Raw genomic sequence first — 12,942 nt, 5'->3', positions numbered from 1 at the left:
CAGGTAGTGAACAGACACAGGCTTTAGCTGATTCGTTTAAAAGCCAGTTGGAGGTCATCCACACTGAGTCAGGTGGAAGTGAAGAGGACAGAGCGGGGAACGCTGGGTCACTCTTCCTCCCATAGGGTCGGTGTGATCCTCACCTGGGGCTGCACTTCCTGTATTTGCCATTCAAGCCCTTGCCACAGTTTCCATAGGTGTCTCCAGCTGCATTCACCTTCTCAAAGCAGAGATCGACGGCAGGCCGGGCTCCTAGGCGAGCAAGAAACACCTATCAGTGCCCGAGCCTGCCAGAGGCTCCCAATGGAGAGAGAGCTAGCCTTGGGCAATGTCAGGCCACTTCCAGATCCATCTAGACTAACTCAGAGAAAACATTTAAATGTTAAAATGGTTTTTAACACTTCATGGAAGATTTGTATCTCTGCTAAACATGCTTGCTAATGAAGAAGGGCTGGCCTGCTTCTGGACTGGGAACAGATTACTAATCCACGCCCCCCCCCCCCCCAAACAAGAAAGAACTGAAATGTATCTGAAGAATTTTTCTTCATACCCACACTGTTTTCCCTCTCCTATATCATGGAAAAAGCAATCATATTTAGCAGTGTGTTTTCCAGGAAAAAAAAAATTGTCTTCTCTATCTTCTGCAGCCCTTGTATTTGATTCTGGGGCACCTTCTTGAGAGAATGAAATGAAGAATGGAGGTGTGGCCTCTTCTCTTTCTGCTCTGCACTTTGTGGTTTTACGTAGTTTGTTGTTGGCATTCAGTATAGAGAATTCAGCTGGGTGGCATTCAGTCTTATGACTTGACTGGGACACATATAATTGGCCCATACTACAGAGAATGCTGCTGCAATGACTAGCAAGAGTGTAATAAACATCTCTGAAAACATCTTCACATCCATAGGCAACTACAATTGGAGGCTGTTTCTAAGTAGTGCCATTCCCAGCTTCTCAAGATGGTGGCACACACAATCCCATACCTTGAAAGGGGTGGGGGTGGGGGGATTAGGGCGCTACTCAAAAATTTGGCAACACTAAAGAATTTCTGAATGTGAAATGACCAAAAATGAATTAAAAACAGAATGTGTATGAATTCAAGGTGTTCCTGGCAGAGCTCGCCCATGTTGCGTCGCATGACTTCAACACAGCTCTGGTTTTAAACACACCTGCACACTGCACAACGAATAAATGGATGGCACTGAAACTCTACGCCCAGGAGTGAGGCTGCTTTATATTATATGAGAGGTCATGTTTTACTGTATGTATGTTGTCTCTTATGCAATGGCTTAATTAAGGAAAGCAAAGACTTATTGTTTTCCCTACAGCAGACAGACATCAGATTAATGTTCATATTATATTTGAAGGTTTGATTTATACCGTTTCTATTCGAGTTGCTTTAAAGCAAAGAACAACAACAAAACTCTAGCTAAGTGTGGTACCTGCTTTTAATCTCAGCACTAGAGAGGAAAAAGCAGGTAAATTTCGGGGAGTTGGAGGTCAGCCTGGACTAGTCAGTTTCAAGGCAGCAGCCAATACACAATGAGACCCTGTCTCAAAAAATTACAAAATGAAAATCACTGAACCTGGCCGGGCGTGGTGGCGCACGCCTTTAATCCCAGCACTCAGGAGGCAGAGGCAGGTGGATCGCTGTGAGTTCGAGGCCAGCCTGGTCTACAAAGTGAGTCCAGGATGGCCAAGGCTACACAGAGAAACCCTGTCTCGAAAAACCAAAAAAAAAAAAAAAAAAAAAAAAAAAAAAATCACTGAACCACGATTTGAAGTCAGAATAGACTTTTCAACAATTCCTGGTAAAGCCCTAAACATACTTCTGTAATTTTTGTAGCACATATTGATGCGGGTTGGTGTTCCCATCATTGATAACTATAAAATGACAATGCCAGGCAATGCTGGCACTGCTAACGATGCTCTATGTCCTGCACAATCAGCTATTTAGCCAAGATTTAATTCTTTATGGAAAAGCAAACAAGCACACCCATTTATTAAAGTGTACATTTGCTCTGGTAAAACTATATATATATATATTAAAGGTTATGTTAAAATAAATTTATGATTTATTATCAATAAGTGTTTGCTGCATTACCTATTTTTATACACTCCTATACCTCATATCATGTCAGACCGAAAAAGTAAGTGGAAAAAAAATGTAAGCCTAATGTGATTCATGGAACCAGGAAGTGCATTAGGAGTTTTGCTATCTCCACACTGCTACCTACAGGGGTCCTATCTGTTGGCTCATACCCTCCACGATACACATCATGGTGGTGGTTGTTATTCTTGTATCGCTCACTGTCTTGGAGATGTGATACATGAAAAACACTCCACTTCGTGGTAGTTACAATTTGCTTCCCCTCAACAGACTGAGGTTAAACATCTTTTGTAGCGTAAGAGTCTCTTGCATTTTCTTTCTTTCTTTCTTTCTTTTTTCTTTTTTTGGTTTTTCAAGACAGGGTTTCTCTGTGTAGCCTTGGCCATCCTGGACTCACTTTGTAGACCAGGCTGGCCTCGAACTCACAGCGATCCGCCTGCCTCTGCCTCCCAAGTGCTGGGATTAAAAGCATGCGCCACCACGCCCGGCACTGCATTTTCTTATATTCTCCATTTCTGCTTCATTAGTGTGTGTGTGCAGGGGTGGGGGGTGGGGTACTGTTATCCATCTGCCCACTGTTAGAACTAAAACCTTCAAGGAACTGGGAACAATGCTGTCACCTGGCCGCCCCTGGATGTCTCCCTTGAGCTAAGAAGATGAGAGCTGTTATTTGAAGGCAATCCAAAGCCAAGCTGCTAGGCCATGCTAAGTCGCCAGTGGGGAAACTGGCTCAGAGGTGGGGGGGGCGCAGGGGGTAAGAGAGAACATACTCTCCAGGAGGGTCCTTACCAGGTCCCCACAGCTGCTGGCACTGCTCCTGGTACGTGAGGCACATGCCATTGTAGCAGTAGGCCTGGCCCCCCTCGCAGGGGGTGCCATCCATCTGATAGAAGTTGGTGGGGCAGTGGGGAGACTTGCCCGTGCAGAACTCAGGGAGGTCACACTGCCGCACCTGCTCCCGACACAAGGTTCCAGGAGCCACCAGCTGAGGTGAGGAATGAGAACAGTGGTCACTTCTTCCCGGACCACAATCCAAGCTCATTAGCATCCTGATCCATGTAACACGGTTTTCCATTACCTTGACACCACAGCACTTATCACATGTCACATGACTTCATTAGTTCAAGCCATCATTGGCCTTCCCATGTGAACAGTGACTGGGCACCTTCAACGTTGTATCCACAAAGGCTACAAATTCAACTCTCTTTTCATAGCAGGTGAGAAATAATGTTTCTGTAACAACGTATAGCTTCCTCCTCCATACCATTATAACCAATCTTTATGCAGTCTCACCTAACTGTCATTAGGATTTTTTTAGTATGCACGATAGTCCCACATAATTAAAGAAGTGAAACACAATGTATTTGAAGTCACATGGGATGTGGCAAGCCAGTGCCCTGATATGGGTATGTGCACACATGCCCACATACCCGTACCCATACGGAAAATTGGCATTTGTGTAAGTTTTCAATTCACAACATTCTTGTTTTGTCCTTAGAACTAGCCTCCAAACTCATTATTTAGCACAGACAGGCCTTGAACTCATGGCAATCCTCCTGCCTTAGCGTCTGAAGTGCCTTGCCACACCCAAACTCTTCAGTAACACATCCTCACGTGAGCCTGAGTGTTATTCTAATGCGTCTATCTCATCTGACCCTCACAATATCCATGAAATATACACAGCTGCTTCTATCAGTGTTTCTAATACTCATGCTGGTCTACAGACAGGGAGCTGAGATTCGGATAATTAACATATTCCCCAAATTCGCACAGGCAGGGCTTGAAGCCACGGAGTCCTTTGTGGGGCTCGACCTGAAGTCCTGGGGTGGAGTGAAAGGTCACTTCCTGCTTCTCCTTCAGCCTTGGCCCGACACTGGAAGGGCTCAGTCCAGCACAGCCTCCCTGGGGCCTTCCAGGTCAACACAGATGGTGTCCAAGTTCTCCTGAGCCAGGCAAGGACACCTATGACTCAGAGCAAAGCCGCCCGCCCCCTGGTTCTGGGTCACCATGCCACCCACCAGTTCTTCTCAGGACAAACCTCGGCTGGCCCCTTTACTAGCCACTCTTAGGCTGAGAAGCTTGCTGGAGGAGTGAATGAAGGCCAACTGCAAGGGTGAGCACGGCCAGCGGCAGAGGCAGAGGCCTCGGGACATGTGTGCACTTAGCCAGTACTAGAGAGCTAGCTGACCGGCTTAACCTTTTTGTTCTTGTTTACCCATAAGTCCAGCCCTCTCCCTGGCTGCTAAGAGCAAGCATGTTTGATTGAGGTTCTTGAACAATATGTGAACACATTGTGAACTCAGCATGCTGAGGTTAGGACAGGCCACAGCTCCATTCTAAAATTACTCTAGTGCTTAGGCTTCAGATTAATAATTTGAAAGTTAAAATATCATAATACTGTATGCATACGTGTATGCCTCACAATGTATATATACAAACTTTTATGAATATAATAGATGTGAATAATTATAACTATATATGTGCCACTATATGTATATTATATAACCTCCAGTTTTGTAACCAAAAATATTAATATATTTTGATGAAATAAAAATATTTACCTTAGGTAACTTTTTATAAAGACTATAATTAGTCTGATATCTATTTGGGTCAGCTTTTGTCACCAAATCTGTTAATTTTTGGGAAGGGTACTTCCTGAATTATCAGACTTAGATTTAAAAAGCTCTCGAGGGGCTGGAGAGATGGCTCAGTGGTTAAGAGCACTGACTGCTCTTCCAGAGGTCCTGAGTTCAATTCCCAGCACCTACGTGGTGGCTCACACCCATCTGTATTATGATCAGATGCCCTCTTCTGGTGTACATGAAGACAGCCTACTCATATACATAATAAATAAATAAATACCTTTTAAAAAATAAAAATAAATAAAAAGTTCTCAAATTCAGTACTATATGATCATTAATAGTCATAAATTATTTCCCATGTTGATATTAGGAATGCGTGCTCCAGAGTCAGGAAGAGCTGGGCTCAGGTCCTTGATGGAATCTAGTCACCCATCTCCTAATGACCCCAGCTTCTTCACCTTATGATGAAGACACTAATACATCCGCCTTGGGCTTTCGTGAAGACTGAATCAGGTAACCCATAGAAAGTACCCAGATACTTGACATTTACCAAGACAGCCATTTATATTAATCAAAATCATGGTTTGCTTTTTCATGCATTCAAATAAAAAGGACGCCTCATTGGGCCTGGTGGCTGAGGCCTACTATCCCTCCTGAGAGGTGATGTCAGGATTTTCCTGGACTCCAGAGAAAGCTCAAGGTCACCCTGAGCAATTTAGTGATATCTTGGCTCAAAAAAAAAAAAAAAAAAAAAAAAAAAAAAAAAAAATAAAAATTATATATATATATATATATATATATATATATGTACATAAATAGGTATATACAACAAACATTTACTGATAAAAAAATCATATATATAAGATATAAGATTTAGGGTGGCTGGAGAGATGGCTCAGTGATTAAGAGCACTGGTTGTTCTTGCAGAAGACCTGGGTTCAATTCCCAGTACCCACATGGCAGCTCACACCTGTCTGTAAACCCAGTTCGAAGGGATCTGATACCTTCACACAGACATACATGTAGGAAAAATACCATATGCACAAGCAATATCAATGCACATAAAATAAAAATAAGTAAATCATTTAAAAGATAATATATATAATATACATGTGTATATGTATATATATGCATATATCATTTTATTAATATATAATATATATTTCATATAGGTGTGTGTGTATGAGTGTGAGAGTGAATGTGTGTGTGAGTATGGGAGTGAGTGTGAGTGTGAGTGTGAGTGTGTGTGTGTGTGTATGGGGGGTGGTGATTTGAACACAGTGAGGTCCAGGATGGAAAAACAGTAGGCTTAGTTAAAGGGACAGTCTCAGTTCCAAAAATCTAACACACATACATCCTCTCTCCCTTCCCCTCCTCCCAATGTTGGGGTTGAATCCAGAGCCTGGAACAATAAAGCATAGGTTCTTCCACTGCCCCCCCCCCCACACCCCCTACTCCCCCATCCCCCACAGCCCTGTGTCTAGAACTTTTGATATAAGCCAAAACTTAGCCATCACCCACTAGGCTGTCATCTCAAAGCCTGAGGTAGGGGAAAGGGGACACTTACCTTACACTGGTGACAGCAGGAACCATGGGCACACTCGGCCCCTTCCTTCAGAGTGCAGTTGGAGGCATTGCAGCAAGGGTTAGTACATTCCTGCAAAGGCAACAGTCACTTTGGCCTCTGCAGCAGCAGGGCAAGGGGCAGAGCCCAGCAGGGGGCGCCCTTGCCACCTCAGTGGCTGTGGCCAGCCTGCCTGGCATGCCCTGCTGTCTGCACCCTAGAATGCCTCACTAGAACATCATTTGGCACCTCTTTATTAAGCTAATGAGTATTTTCCAGAAAAAGAAAGAAAGAAGGAAAGAAAGAAAGAAAGAAAGAAAGAAAGAAAGAAAGAAAGAAAGAAAGAAAGAAGGAAAGAAAGAAAGAAAGAAAGAAAGAAAGAAAGAAAGAAAGAAAGAAAGAAAGAAAGGAAAAAGGAAAAAGGAGAAAGACACAGGTGTCCTTGGAGATACCACAACTTAGACTGGACTACAAGGTGATTCTGGGTAGGTAATATCCCATAATTATGCAGTCATACCGAGCTTGTAAAATCCTAACATCCATACTGTTCCTATCAGAACTCCCTCTTTGCTGAAGGGCCAGGGCTGATCCTTGCCTTTAGTTCACGGTTCTCAGTCTTTTATTCTGAAAGTTTCAGGGTGACAATTTAAAAAGAAGGCCAGAAGACGGCTCGGTGGGTAAAGGCACTTGCTGCCACGCCTGACAACCTGCGTTTGGTCCCTGGGTTCCACGTGGTGAAAGGATGGGGTGGGAGGAAAACCACTCTGAGGTTATCCTCGAACCCAGACCTTCTCGACCTAGACAGTATCCTGCCGCCTCAGTCCCGCACCCCACACATCACTTAACTGCTCACCAACTGTCAAGCATGGGTTAACATACACTTTCTTATTCCTCAAAAAATAGACACGAAACAATATAGTTCTGCTTTTTGTTGCAGAAAAGCACGTTTCTGATAAAAAGGACAGAGCTAGGGTGTGTGCTCTTACACTCGATCTGGACCTCTGAAGGAGAAAGGGCCTATCCACAAAGAGTTCTGCTTCTCTCTCCTCAGCAGCCCTCCCCACACTTGACAGCACTTCCAACACCCCCTCTCAACTTTCTCCTCTCCAGGCTAAAGAGCACGAGCTTGTTATCTTAGGGTCCCCCCTGACACCCTCCTATTCCTGCTAAACCCCGCCCCCCGCACCAGGCCCAGGCGCATGAGCTCATCGAACTGTGTGGCCTCCAGAATAAAACCAGTGCAGCTGAAGGGAACCTACGTGGCCTGAGATCACGGGCTGCGGCTAGAACAGTTGCTCATGAGGGCTCCACCCAGATCCTGAGTGTGACTGTGCTGACTGCAGCTGCAGAGGCCACAGGGACGGTCCATCTGGGAGACTCACTGTCTATGTCTTACACGCACTGAGTCTTTAGCGGCCATGTGTAAGAAATGCTAGCAACTGGGAAACTCTCTGTCACGTTGTCCTTTCAATGTCCTGAAGCTCTAAAGATAAGGCGGATTCTTCCTCCCTCCCCATGCCCCCCCAGCTCCTCCCACCCAGCCTCTAGCATGGCCCACACACTCACCTCTTCTTCCCCACAGTCACATTCTTCTCCATCTTCCAGGTACCCGTTGCCACACCTCCGGCCTCCGTACAGCGTCCTTGTGTCTGGCATGTTGGAGAGACACATCCCACCTCCTGACTGCAGATACCTGTCCAGCTCCCTCCTGTTGCACCAGCTGAACACCTTGGGGAAAGGGTGCCTGGCCGAGAACAAAGAGGCATCAGCAGAGAGTCTGAGCCTGCCAAACAAGCTTGCTGCCTTGCCATCCATGAGGCTGACTTTACTGGAATAAGAACTCAACACATGCCCTCTGCCCCACCAGGACACTCATCAGCACATGAACTTAGAATTCTTTTTACCCTGAATCACGGGATAGCATGCGGAACACACGGTTACAGTTTGTCTTATTAACAATGAAAATGGCAGTTGGAAAACGGAACAGCAAAACACCAGCCAAGTCAATATCAGCTGGGTACTTATTTTCTCATGACAAAAAACAGAACCAGAAAGCTCAAGATCACGGGTTGAGTGTACTTATGGGCTAAAGGACTGGCCTTTGTTTTCCAGATGACCAACTGTACCAGCCAACACACGAATGTGTGATCTTTCTCACAACAGTATGTATAAAAGCTCCACAGTTGCCTGCTACTACAGAAATGAACCAAAAGTGCAGCTGGTCCCTTATCTGCAGCTTTGCCATCCATGGTTTTGGCTACCCACAGTCAACAGTGACCTGAAAATATTAAATAGAAAGTACCAGAAAGGGACAAGTCCTAACTGTGAAATAACTTTTATTATCATCACTGGTTTAAATGTTCTAGTTTATTATGAGTTAGTGTTTTTAACCCCTTATTGTGCCTACTTTATGAATTAAGTTCATCATAGGCGTATATAGGAACTGTCAGTATATAGGATCTATAGATGCTCTATTGGGATTGAAAGAGAAACGGGTGGGCTTAACCACAACCTCAAAGGGATTTGAATACGCCCATGAAGTTGAATCCCACGTGTCACCATCATCCTTTCAGTGTCATAGTAGCAAGCTACATTGAGTCACCATTCTCTGGGAAGCACGGGCAAACCCTAGTGGTTTGGAATGGAAGAGTGTACTGAGGAATCTACTACAGAGCCTTCCAGGGAGTGGCTTGAGTTCTGAAGAATATCACGATCCAAGTGTTCAGACACAAGAAGATAAGCCCTCCTCTTTCAGAAGCTCGCCTTTAGAAAATCCTTGCAATTGCTAGAGACTCGGGAGCCTTGCTTCATGGGTTCCCTGAGGAGTGGGGTGGATGCCTCCTTCTCCTCCTATTCTATAAACTACAAAGCTTCCAGAGAGGAAAGACTAAGGACTGTGGTTCTGATCAAAACAGGCTTTCATCAAAGCTTCGGGAAGACCTGGGCAAATACTTACAGCCCCAGATACTTTGGTAGCTGGCATGGGAGGATGGCTTAAATTTACGAGTTCAAAATTAGATTGAGCAAGACACTCAAAAACAAGCAAACAAGAAAACAACAACAAAAACACGTTGAAGCCATCTTTACAGCTGAAAACTACAACAAAATGGAAGTAGATCCAGGGTTCTACCAGCAGTAACCTGCTTTGAGGAAAGCAGTGTCCCACAACACATCTGCCCACTTCTTCTTCATCTAAACTTCATTCAAACTGTCCTCCTCAACAGTTTCCAAGTTTCATTAGGATCATCTAGGAGGACTGCTTGGGTCAGACTGACCCTGTATCTTTCACCTCACTCTTCTCCCCACTTGTCACCCTTCCGGTTGGCTCACCCAGTGGCGGCTGCCATGATGCACCCTCCATCGGCTGCGCTGGCAGAACAGCAGTGAGCAGAATCGTGGCTCATGCCAAAGTTGTGGCCAATCTCATGGGCCACAGTGGAAGCTACACCGATGGCATTCTCAGAGTGGTCCTGTGGAGAGAAGAATTCAATTCAAGGTCCTCTCTCTCTCCCTCTCTCTCTCTCTCTCTCTCTCTCTCTCTCTCTCTCTCTCTCTTTAAGACAACATTCCTCTGTGTAGTCCTGACTGTCCTGGAACTCACTCTGTAGACCAGATTAGCCTCAATTTCAGAGATTCACCTGCCTCTGCCTCCTGACTGCTGGGACTAAAAGGCATGCACCACCACGCCTGGCCTGCATGGCTTTTTCTTTACCTGAGCCTGAAAGCTCTCCATTGATTCCACTAACACATATTGGCTCTCCATTACTTGCTCTTATCAAGGCTAAAGCCACTGTCCACATTAGGATATCAAATGCTCAAAAAAAAACTGTTACCTGTGGTCTTAAAAAGCTGCAGACCATGAATGGCCTGTTGATGTCTCTCTGAATATCACTTTGAGTTGAGCAGTAGGTACAGTTGGCTCACTGTTTTCTGAAAGCGCCCCATAAGAAAGGGCCACCCAAGACACAACTGCGTATAGAGTGTGATCTTAACCGTCAGAACAAAAAAAACTTAAAACACCGAACAAGTAGAGCTGTTGTGGTGATCTAAACCTATAGTCCCTGCTACCTGAGAGGCTGAAGCTGGAGCCCTATCTAAGGCCAGATGTTTGAGACCAGCCTGGCAAGTGTAGTGAGACCCACCCCCAAAACCCAAACAGTAGAACAAAAGCAGCAAAAAGAATATTGACACTAAGAGTGGTGGTGCACTCCTTTACCCCTAGCACTTAGGAGGCAGAGGCAGGAGGATCTCTTAGAGGCCAGCCTGGTCTATATGGTGAGTTCTGGACTAGTCAGTGCTCTGTATTGAGGCCCTGCCTCAAAACACCAAAGTGTTTACTAAATATGTGTGTGTGTCCTTTTTATTGTCTCATTTAATTTCTAACAAATGAGAGCAGAGAATAGGCCGTGTTTACATCCAGGTTAGAAATGAATAGTCCAAGATGAGGCTGGGGATGCAATTCAACTTGGGAGAGTACTTGCCTAACATGCATGAAGCCTCAGGCTTGATGCCAGCCATGGCAAGCTTGGCATGCTAGCCAACATTTGCCATTCCAGTACTCAAGAGCAGAGATTCAAGGCCACCTTCAGCTGGATAGCAAGTCTGAGGCCAGCCTGATCTACACAGTGAGTTCCAGGCCAGCCACAGCTACATAGCCAAAGAAACAAAACAAAACAAAACCTATTCTTGCCAACTCAGAATTTCAAAAGGCAGCAATTTCCTAACTGTTACTCTTGAGACAGGCTCTCATTTTACAATGCAATACCTAAGGACTCAAGTCCTGGGCTAGAAGTACTTCTATCTCTGTGTGTTCCCCATGCCCCCCCCCACCCCAGTTTGTGTTCTCACTCCTCCAGTCCCTGTTGTGAAATAATACATCAAAGATAAAAAAAAAAAAAATCTAAAGGTCTATTCATACAATTGCTTACAAACCAATATAAACTGTGACAGATGAAAATTTACCCCTGGGTACTTCCACCCTGAGGACCTGATAACTTCATTTGAAACATTTGCCCTTTTTAATGTTTTTTTTTTTTTTTCTCCTGCAACTATAAATATCAAATTGGTTTTTCATAGCTGGCCTTCTATCTTGGGAGTCATTATGCAACTCCACTGTATTTTCTGAGACTCACCATGCTAACTCCTCCAGACTGGTACACAGAGCACATGGCCATGAGGGGGGCCAGGCCAATGGTGGTGCCCTGGAAGGACCTGCCCCTGCAGGAAGAAAGAAAAAAAAAAAAAGACATGTGATTCAGGCAAGGGCTGGGTGAGCTGCTCCCCTGAGACAGGAGTGAATAGCTACCATGCTGTGCACTAACCCCATTGACATTCCCAAAGGGACAAGCCTGGTAACTCGGCCAACCGAAAGGTCACTTTCCCCTCTTAATGTGCCCAAAGACTCGGAAAGGAAGGAGCGGGGCTAGAAAAGCTGTGCCCCTTCCTGATTCATAGACACTGGTCAGAGACAGGGGTCAGGGGGGAAGGGCGTGGCACAGGCTGTGATGCCCAAGTGAATCATGCCCACTTCCACCAGTAGCCAGGGGCTCAGGCCACCATCAGTGCCGTGTGTCTTAGAGGCAAGAGTGGGGATGCTGGACAGTAGCTGTGGGGCTGGTGCTTCATCCTCACATCACACAAGGACCAGGAAAACAGTAGTGTCTCTTGGGGAGCCTCACAAGTCACAGATGGGTGCAGGGAAATGCTGTTTCCACCTCCGCCTTGCAATGATGATCCTAACCTGTCGGTAGGCAGCTTCCGTTTCCCCCAGTTAACATAGCCCTCTCTCAGCTGCACCCATGCAGAGTTGGCAAGGAGGAATAAATGCATGATTAATAAATGTTTGCTTAATAAATTCAATATACGCCAATCAACGTGAAGCTTGCAATTGACCCTGGGGATGTGCTACCCACCCAAAAGTTTAAGCCAAATGTTTCTGTAAACAAAGACTTTGTCAGTGAGTGGATGGCCTTCTACTGACCAGGTTTTAGGGACAGGTAAATATTGAAAACCCCAGTTATTATGAAAAGAAAAATCAAGGTATCAAGGATGAAATGATTGTTGACTAGGCTGTGTTCAAGAAAAAGAAGTAGAAAATTTTATTATTTTTCTATGTGCCTTCCATTGTAACCACCTCGAACCACTCTGTAGGGCCAAGACTAAAATATACCGATCACCCTTAGGGGGCCATCACCTACCACCCTGACTCCACTAGTATGCTTTTCTCTCTGAGGCTGGTGAAAACTCAATGCAGAACTTGGCCAGTATTTCCTCTCACCAAGGATGAAGGTCCGTCCTCTAGTCCACCAGTATGCCCTTCCCAGGCACTCAGCCCTGAGTGAGGGACATGAGAACCTGCATCCTGCATCCTGCATCCTGTCAGGGGAGGTCAGCTGACTTGCTAGAACAATGCCTGTTTCAGGCTGTCAGCTGTGACCAAGAGCCATCCGCTCCCTTAACATACAGTCAAGTGCTTCAGCTGCGCAGATGATTACGGGCGAGGCTAATTTCCTCACACGGATGGAAAACACATCAGGGGACTATTATCATTCTTAGACTGTTTAACATTTTTTTCAAGGTGTGATGGGTCTGAAAATGCCTGGTTATCCAGCCCAGGGAACAGGGGAGGTCTTGACAACACAACACTCACTCCCAGAGGACAGAAAGGGTGAACTTAGCACCCCCATGGC

General features: G+C 45.3%; 1 protein-coding gene across 1 annotated transcript in view; it reads right to left on the bottom strand.

Annotated features, from left to right (window-relative positions):
- Adam19 (ADAM metallopeptidase domain 19) overlaps positions 1 to 12,942 on the bottom strand; it is an 88,175-nt gene that overhangs the window by 11,732 nt on the left and 63,501 nt on the right. The window contains 6 exon segments of the mRNA XM_051168237.1: positions 144 to 252; positions 2,897 to 3,092; positions 6,257 to 6,346; positions 7,820 to 7,997; positions 9,584 to 9,723; positions 11,386 to 11,470. Of these exon segments, the coding sequence (XP_051024194.1) occupies positions 144 to 252; positions 2,897 to 3,092; positions 6,257 to 6,346; positions 7,820 to 7,997; positions 9,584 to 9,723; positions 11,386 to 11,470 (798 nt within the window).

The sequence above is a fragment of the Acomys russatus genome, chromosome 25 (genome assembly GCF_903995435.1).
Source record: "Acomys russatus chromosome 25, mAcoRus1.1, whole genome shotgun sequence".
Classification (NCBI taxonomy): Eukaryota; Metazoa; Chordata; class Mammalia; order Rodentia; family Muridae; genus Acomys; species Acomys russatus.
Note: the sequence above shows the minus strand (reverse complement) of the source record. Positions and strands in the feature narration are given on the sequence as shown.